The sequence below is a fragment of the Cebus imitator genome, unplaced genomic scaffold (genome assembly GCF_001604975.1).
Source record: "Cebus imitator isolate Cc_AM_T3 unplaced genomic scaffold, Cebus_imitator-1.0 Scaffold124, whole genome shotgun sequence".
Lineage (NCBI taxonomy): Eukaryota > Metazoa > Chordata > Mammalia > Primates > Cebidae > Cebus > Cebus imitator.
In genome coordinates this window covers 4,681,687-4,690,190 of record NW_016107439.1, presented here as the reverse complement: position 1 = coordinate 4,690,190, position 8,504 = coordinate 4,681,687, and the positions used below count along the sequence as shown (strand labels likewise).

Genomic DNA, 8,504 nt, shown 5'->3' with positions numbered 1-8,504 from the left:
GCAGTAGCATGATCTCGGCTCAGTGCAACCTCCACCTCCAGGTTCAAGCGATTTTCCTGCCTCAGCCTCCCGAGTAGCTGGGATTATAGGCGCCTGCCACCACGGTCAGCTAATTTTTGTATTTTTAGTAGAGATGGGGTTTTGCCATGTTGTCCAGGCTAGTCTCGAACTCCTGACCTCAGGTGATCTGCCCACCTCAGCCTCCCAAAGTCCTGGGATTACAGATGTGAGCCATTTCGCCCAGCCATGTTTTGCACTTTTTAAAAAGGAGTTTTATAGCTAGCAGTAGGGGAACTCTGTGCTTAGTATGTATGAGCCGTGTGGGTAAATTATGTAAATTCCATCAGTGTAGGAAAAAGATACATACCAAAAGAGTAGTGATAATACCATAAAATGTTTTTTTTTTAATTATTCATCTATAGAGGTTTATCTTGCTAAACATTTGCTGACATAGAATATCAGTATATAATATTTACCATAATCTTTAAAGTGGAGTTGCTGAGGTAGAGATTTGTTAAGGAACCTTTGCAGTATTTGAGTTGGAAAAGAGAATGAACCCCATTGGTTTCATTTTGAGTTTTCAGTTATTCTGTAAATTGAGATTTTATTTCACTATTTTTGTTTAAATGAATATGGATTATAAAGAAATGGTCATCTACCCCATTAGCCTTGATGATCTTGATCAAAACTAAAATAATGCATGTGAGTGACAGACCTAAGGTATAGATAGGGGGAAAGAGACAAATGATGGAAAAGGTACTGTTGCTGCTAAAAGTAGTTTGTCTATTCTAGTTCTGTAGATATACATTTATTTAAATATTTACAGTGAAACAACACTTCATATTATTGCATTAACTTGATTAATGTAAATGTGAAATTTTTAACTTTTTATCGAAACCTTTCACTATCTAGACATACAGTATCAAAGCCTAATTTTGTCTGCTTCATAAATTCCACTTAGTGTCTTAATTTGAAAGTCACCCTGGTTAGGAATCAATAACTATTTGCATTTTTCATGTGGAGTCATGCTTGGAATAAATTAATAACAACGGACATAATCTGGACTAATCTGAGAAAAAAACACAAAGTAGAAAATATATGTATGTGCCTCCATATTTTCTGTTCACCTTTTCCCTTCTGTATACCTTCCCTATTAGCTTATAAAATACTGTCTCTTGATTCTTTTCTGAAACTGAAGCAATTTAGTAATTGATTCACATTTAGTTATTTAGGGTTTAAAGTTTTGCTTTTCTCCAACACATTGTCATTTGAAAAGAGGACTACAAATTGGATACTGCTTAACTAAAAGGAATGAATCCCTAATGGTAGATATTTGTATATGTTGTGGGAAGGGAAATAGGTGGAGAGCAAGGAACTTAGCTCCTCCTTATTATTAGAGTTAATAATACAGCTATATTAGGGAGTTAGTCAAGTACTGTTGAAAACATAATAAACAGAAAGACAGGTGTTTTCTCTTAGTCTTAGTTAAAGACATACTTTAGGAATGCCTCATTTGGGTTCACTTAGTAGTTGAAATTTGGATTTATGTTGATTGACTTACTATAATTTTCTGTGCAGTAATTAATATGGGTGATTTAAAATATACTTTATCACTTTTACTCCCTTCTCCCCAATTTAAATCTATCCAAAAGGACCTCTGTTTTATAACCTTGTGCTTAATAAGGAATTTTATTTTGTCTCTTGTTGTCTTCTTCTAGGCTGTATTCATCACCAAAGAAAAAACTTACACCAATGCAGAAATCGGTTAGTCCATTAGTTTGGTGCAGGCAAGTTTTGGATTACCCAAGTCCTGATGTTGAGTGTGCTAAAAAGTCTCTTATCCACAAACTTGATCAAACTATGTCAGGTATGTCTATAATTTTACTTGTAAATTCATCTCTTTGCTTTCTTTAGTTAAAAACAATAAATGTTGAGCAATGTTTTGTTAGGAAGCAATTCTTTGCTTGGAGCGTTTTTCAAATCTCATTGTTCTTACCATCATAAGAGTTTTTCCCATGTTCACATAACCCTGTTCTATCATTTACTTAATAGCTTTTTTTAAAAATATTGTTCTTATTTAGCCTCATCCCAAAGAATGATATCCATGAAATAATGAATTTTACATGATAAACTTTTTTCTAAGACAAGTTAAATAACTATTAAAATGTAAAATGTCTAGTATATAAAGTCATCTCACATTCCACTCTTTGGAGAAACTGATGCAGTAGAAAGTTATAAGTGGAGAACAACAGAGACCTTGTTCTCACTCTAGCCCTTAATTGCTCTGTCACTGCATTATTTAACTTCTGTGAGCTCAGTTATCTCATAAGAATAATGAGCCTTGAAAGGTAATTTTAAGAGTTGTTATATGAAAGACCGTAGCATGTTTTCTGGCTAACAGTAAGTGCTGAGTGAATGTATTTATTTCCCTTGTTATGTTTTTCTATTTGGCATTTTAGGTTTAAATTGCTTTTATGCTCTTTTGTTTAATAGCAGTCACAAAGCTGACAAAATGTGTCTGTGGCTATTTATGACATTTAATGTAGCATGCCAGTGTGGGCAGAAATGTAGGAAAAATATTGTTGATTTCTTCTTGCGTTTCTCTCAATCTGTTTTATGACTCTTACTGTTTTATAAAATGTTCAGATAGTAAAGGGTTGATGCATGATTAGTTTTGTTTTTGTTTTTCTGCTTTATATTTACTTGGCAGCTATATACTTAAAATTACTTATTTTGGCTTTATTATAGAAAACAATATGTGCTTTGTTGTTAGAGTTTAAGCTGAAAATGAACAGAGGAAGCAGAGGGGAGACTAGCTGAACAGTTAATGGCATACAGTAAGGTGAAGTTATTTGGCTGTAAGGGATAGTGGTTATTATATGCAAATGACTTACGAGATGTTACTACACAGCTTCTGAATCTGGGTCAGTTTTGACACTAAAGTATTACTTTTCCTCCATGAAAAGAAGCCCTTTTGTTTGTTTTGTTTTTGTTTTTGAGATGGAGTCTTGCTCTGTCACCAAGGCTGGAGTGCAGTGATGCGATGTTGGCTCACCGCAACCTCCGCCTCCCAGGTTCAAGCAATTCTACTGTCTCAGCCTTCTGAGTAGCTGGGATTGCAGGCACCCACCACCGTACCTGGGTAATTTTTGTATTTTTAGTAGAGACAGGGTTTCACCATGTTGGCCAGGCTGGTCTCAAATTCCTGATCTCAGGTGATCTGCTTGCCTCAGCCTCCCAAAGTGCTGGGATTACCGGTGTGAGCCACCGTACCTGGCCAAAGAAGCCTTTTTGAAAAAGCAATAGCCTTTCTGTGATTTTAAAAAATGTTTAGTATGACTATCAGCTTGTTTGTTTGAATTATACCCTGAAACTTGATTTAAGTTATATTTATAAGAGATTATTAGAAATATGTAGACAAGCTGGTAGACCATTTAAAATAACTACGAATTTTCTGACCAATTTGTGACATTAATGTACTTAATGCCACAGAATATTAAGTATAGAAACCGTCTGACCATGTATTGAGAAATAGTCCTACAGAAGGAACATGATTGAAAGAAAAAAGAATATTCCAAGAGGGCTGGGTGCGGTGACTCACACCTGTAATCCCAGCACTTTGGGTGAGCTCAGGAGTTCAGGACCAGCCTGGGCAACACAGTGAGACCTTGCCTCTACAAAATATATTTTAAAAAATAGCCAGGCAAGCTGGGTGCGGTGGCTCATGCCTGTAATCCCAGCACTTTGGGAGGTTGAGGTGGGTGGATCACGAGGTCAAGAGATCGAGACCATCCTGGTCAACATGGTGAAACTCTGTCTCTACTAAAAATACAAAAAATTAGCTGGGCGTGGTGGCGCGCACCTGTAATCCCAGCTACTCAGGAGGCTGAGGCAGGAGAATTGCTTGAACCCAGGAGGCGGAGGTTGCGGTGAGCCGAGATCGCGCCATTGCACTCCAGCCTGGGTAACAAGAGTGAAACTCTGTCTCAAAAAATAAACAAATAAATAGCCAAGCATGGTGGTGTGTGCCTGTGGTCCCAGCTATTCAGGAGACTGGGGCAGGAGGATCCCTTGAGCCCAGGAAGTTGAGGTTGCAGTGAGCCGTGTTTGCACCACTGCACTCCAGCTTGGGTGACAGAGCAAGACCCTAATGTTGCCAAAAAAAAAAAAAGAAAAAATCCCTAGAAACTGTTTTTCAGTACTCCACCTTAAAAACAATATCATTTATAATTTAATTAGGAATTTTGGTCATTCCACAATATATGTCAGGAATCTGCTATAATAGGCATTGTTCTCAACTCTGAAGATATGGCAATGAATATAATAGACCAAAATATGACTTACTTTTCGGAGCTTATATTCTTATCAGAGGAGTCAGACAGTAAACAAATAAATAAAACTCTGGCAAACTTAGTCTGCAAAGAACCAGATAACAATTTTAGCCTTTGTTGCCTGTAAGATCTCTGTTGCAGTTACTCAGCTTTGCACTTGTAACATGCAAGCAGCCATTGACAATACGTAAATGAGCTGGCATGGCTGTGTTCCAGTAAAACTACTTACAGAAACAGGTGGTGGACTAGATTTGGCCTGAAAGCTATATATATATATATATTTTTTTTTTTTTTTTTTTTTTTTTTTAAGCAACCCCTGGTTTAAAACGTCCTAAGGAGTACAAATTATTAGCAATTGGGACTAGCAGCTTGGACTTGAGGGGTAAAAGCAGAGCTGCTACACCTCAAAAATAGGAATTTTGAGCAAGTGGCTTTTTGCTTTATTGTAAGGAGGGTATTAGTAGGAGTGTGTAAGAAAGGCAGTTACTCTTGAACCATAATTAGGTGTAATTAAGTACTGCATCTGTTTAAGATTGTTTAAATTTTATAGCTGTATTCATAGAACAATAGCTACAACTATAAATACAATGTATATTTGAAATACAAATATGTTTAACATTTTTTAAGGAAAAAAAATTGACTTTTACAAGTTTGAACTTCATAGTTGTAAATCCCCCATTTCCCAAGGAGATTGTTTTTAAAAATACACCTTTTTGGAGCTGAAGTACTGCATTGCAGCAGAACATTTTCTACTCCTTCACACTCAGCTTCTCTGCAGTGCACTACCACTCATTCATAAAATTTCTTCACTTCTTATGATACTGTATTGTCTTTTTAACCCTCATTTACCCTCCCTGCTCTTTTCTTTTCGGTCTTCTTTGAAGATTCTTCCTTTTCTGCCCATTTTAAAAATTGTCATAAAATTATATAATACAAAATTACCCATTTTCACCCTTTAAAAATATACAGTTCTGTCACATTAAGTACATTCATCTTACTGTGCAGCTGTCACTACCGTATCCAGATGAACAGAACTTTTAATCATCCTATACTAAACTAAACTTTTTCATCATCCCATACTGAAATTCTGTACTCATGTTAACCAATAACTTCCCATTCCCTTTGCTTCCTCTCTGCCTATCTTTTAAATTTAGGTTGCCCCACGTCTCTCTTTTGCCTCATGTCTCCCTGTTTTGGTGTTTTCATCTGTTTATATGGGGTCTAGTATCACCTCTATTGAATCACATTGATTCATGCATATATTCAAATAATTTTTAATGCAAATCTCTTAAGTATCAGGCTTTGGGAAAAGGGTGGAGGTGGGGTACATTATGAAGAAAAATGGACACTGTCTGGAGTTTTCATCTCATAGGGGAAACATAATACAAATAATCTTTATAACTAGTGATGTATAATAAAAGAATAAAGGTATAGTGCTTTGAGAAATAGGAATTTTCCCTTATGAAATGATGTTTGACCTGAAACCTAAAGATTGAGAACAATTTAAGCGTGCTAAGAAAGAGATGGAATAGAGCATTCCAGGTTAAGAGAAAGGCATGTGCAAAGACTTCATGTGGGACAAAGCATGACATCTATGAAGAAGTTGCTGGAGAAGAGTAAGGAAGGGAGAGATGTGAGATGAGTCCAGAAAAATACATAGGAACTAGACTCTGTAAAGCCTTATAGGCCATGTTAAATTGTGGACTTTATTCTTTTCTTTCTTTTTCTTTTTTTTTTTTTTTTTTTCTCTTGCTTCTTCAGTTTTTGTTTTTTTCTTGAGACAGAGTCTCGCTCTGTTGCCCAGGCTGGAGTATAGAGGCATGATCTTGGCTCACTGCAGCCTCCACCTCCTGGGTTCAAGTGATTCTCCTGCCCCAGCCTCCTGAGTAGCTGGGATTACAGGTGCCTGTTACCATGCCAGGCTAATTTGTTTTTTGTATTTTTAATAGAGATGGGGTTTCACCATGTTGCCCAGACTAGTGTCAAACTCGTGAGCTTAAGTAATCCACCCGCCTGGCCAATTGTGGACTTGAAGAGCACTAGGAAAATATCGAAGGGTTTTCTACAAGGGTGTAGTGTGTGTGGACAGGAAGGATGACATCAATTTTATTTTGGAAAGGTTATTCTACTAGTAGTAGTAAGGAAAGTAGGTTGGAAAGGGGCAAAAATGTAGGATGCTTTTGAGGAGGGTTGATTATGATAGCTAAGCTCTGTGTGCTGAAGGGAAAGTATAGTAGTAAAGATGGAAAGATATGACAATAAAAAGGACTGAGCCAAATATGAGGAAATGGTGGACAAGAGTATCAGTAGTGATTTCTGAGTTGCCAGCTTCTGCGACAGGATAAATATTGGGATCATTCTGAAAGAGGGACCCTTGGAAGAGAATTAGATGTTAGTGCGAAGATCATGAGTTGATCTGTTACGTGACTTGGATACATTTGCCATACCCAAGGGGAGAGACATTAAATGGGTGGTGTATATAGGTCTGAAGCTCATAGGAAAACTTAAGACTCGAAATATAAATAATGAAGAGTATTTAGCATATAGATAATAATTGATGTTGTGAGTATGATTTGAGATTCCTTAGGCAGACAATATGGCAAGAGAAGATAAAAAGACTTAGAACTTGAAATGCTAGTGATTAATAACTAAGTAAAAGAGAATAAACTCCAGAGGAGTTGGAGGAGGAGGAAAAAGAATTTAGCAACTGTATTTCTGCACAGGTTGATAGTTCTAAGATCATACTATATACCTCATACTAAGTATATGTAATACTGTTTTGTCTTGTGTCTTGTCTCTTGTCTCATGGTGAATATGTACAAAACTATACATGGTCCAAATTACTACACTGTCTAAATAGAAAACATATGTTTCTCCTTCCTAAAACCACTACTGTACCAGTAGGCAAGCCAGACATTTCAGTCAACTGATTTCTTTAGCAATCCTTTCCAGTTTTTAGTATCTATCCTTCCCCCCGCCCCCCTCCCCTTTTTTTAAGGCTAGTCAAGTGAAGCAGTCGGAGTGGAGAAGGAACAAAGAAATCTGTAACTGGTTGTAATCAATTAGTTGTAAACACCACTGCACTCGGACCGGCCTCTTTTTTCCCCCATTTTTTCTAGTAACCATATACTGCCTAGTTCATTCTAGCTTTTTCAACATCAAGATTTCCATCATTTTTTCTCCTTACACTGATCCATATCACCCTTGCTCAAAATCACTGATAGTTTTATCACTGCTACTAAATAGGTTTCAGGCTTCTGAGTGTAGTGTTTCAAGGCCTTCCATGACCTGGCTCTAACTTGTTTTATCTATTTTGTCTCTCCCCTGTTCTTTACCACGCTTACCTGAGCATGCTCTGCATTTCCGAGATACTGCTTTTACTCATCTTATAAACACCCATGAAAGCACAGACCTTCCGTACTTTTAGCATCCTATCAAGTTATTTCTCATCCTCTCAAGACTGTTTCAGTGCCTCTCCTTCCAAAAAGACTTACCCAGTTTCTCTCAGTTGTATTGAATTACTCTTGATGTTTCCTTTCCCTTGCCCTTTGCACCTTTATGATAGTACTCATTTCATTTTGCCTTGCAATCATTGTTGTTTCTGCCTGTACTACTTGGCAGCAAGCCTCTTAGGGAGTACCATATCATATTTCTGTATATATTCTGCAAAGTGTTCTTTCCAATACTTGTAAATATTGAATAAGCTGTGGATATTGGAATATGAAGGAAGAGGCTGGGCACAGTGGCTCACACCTGTAATCCTAGCACTTTGGGAGGCCAGGGCAGGCAGATCACCTGAGCTCAGGATTTCAAGACCAGCCTGGGAAACATGGCAAAACCTTGTCTCTACTACTAAAAATAAAAAAAGTTAGCCAGGCATAGTGGCACATGCCTGTAATTCCAGCCATTTGGGAGGCTGAGGCATGAGAATCGCTTGAGCCCAGGAGGCAGAAATTGCAGTGAGCCGAGATCATGCCACTGCGCTCCAGCCTGGGAGACAGCAAAACTTTGTCTCAAAAAAAAACATTGAAGGAACAAATAGTATTTTAAGTGTTGATTTTTAAAACACATAATTGCATTTGATATCTTAGCCCTACTGTTGTACTATTTGTTTTATTTTATATGCATAGCACAATTTTTTTCTTTTTTTGATAGAAGTATTCATGTTGGCTT

At 37.2% G+C, this 8,504-nt stretch overlaps 1 protein-coding gene across 3 annotated transcripts in view; it reads left to right on the top strand.

Moving 5' to 3' along the window:
• Positions 1-8,504, top strand: part of SLAIN2 (SLAIN motif family member 2) — an 82,288-nt gene that overhangs the window by 29,372 nt on the left and 44,412 nt on the right. For all 3 annotated transcript variants that reach the window (XM_017540314.2, XM_017540313.2, XM_017540315.2), the window contains exon 2: positions 1,719-1,867. In XM_017540314.2, the coding sequence (XP_017395803.1) occupies positions 1,719-1,867 (149 nt within the window). The remainder of the gene's footprint in view (positions 1-1,718; positions 1,868-8,504) is intronic.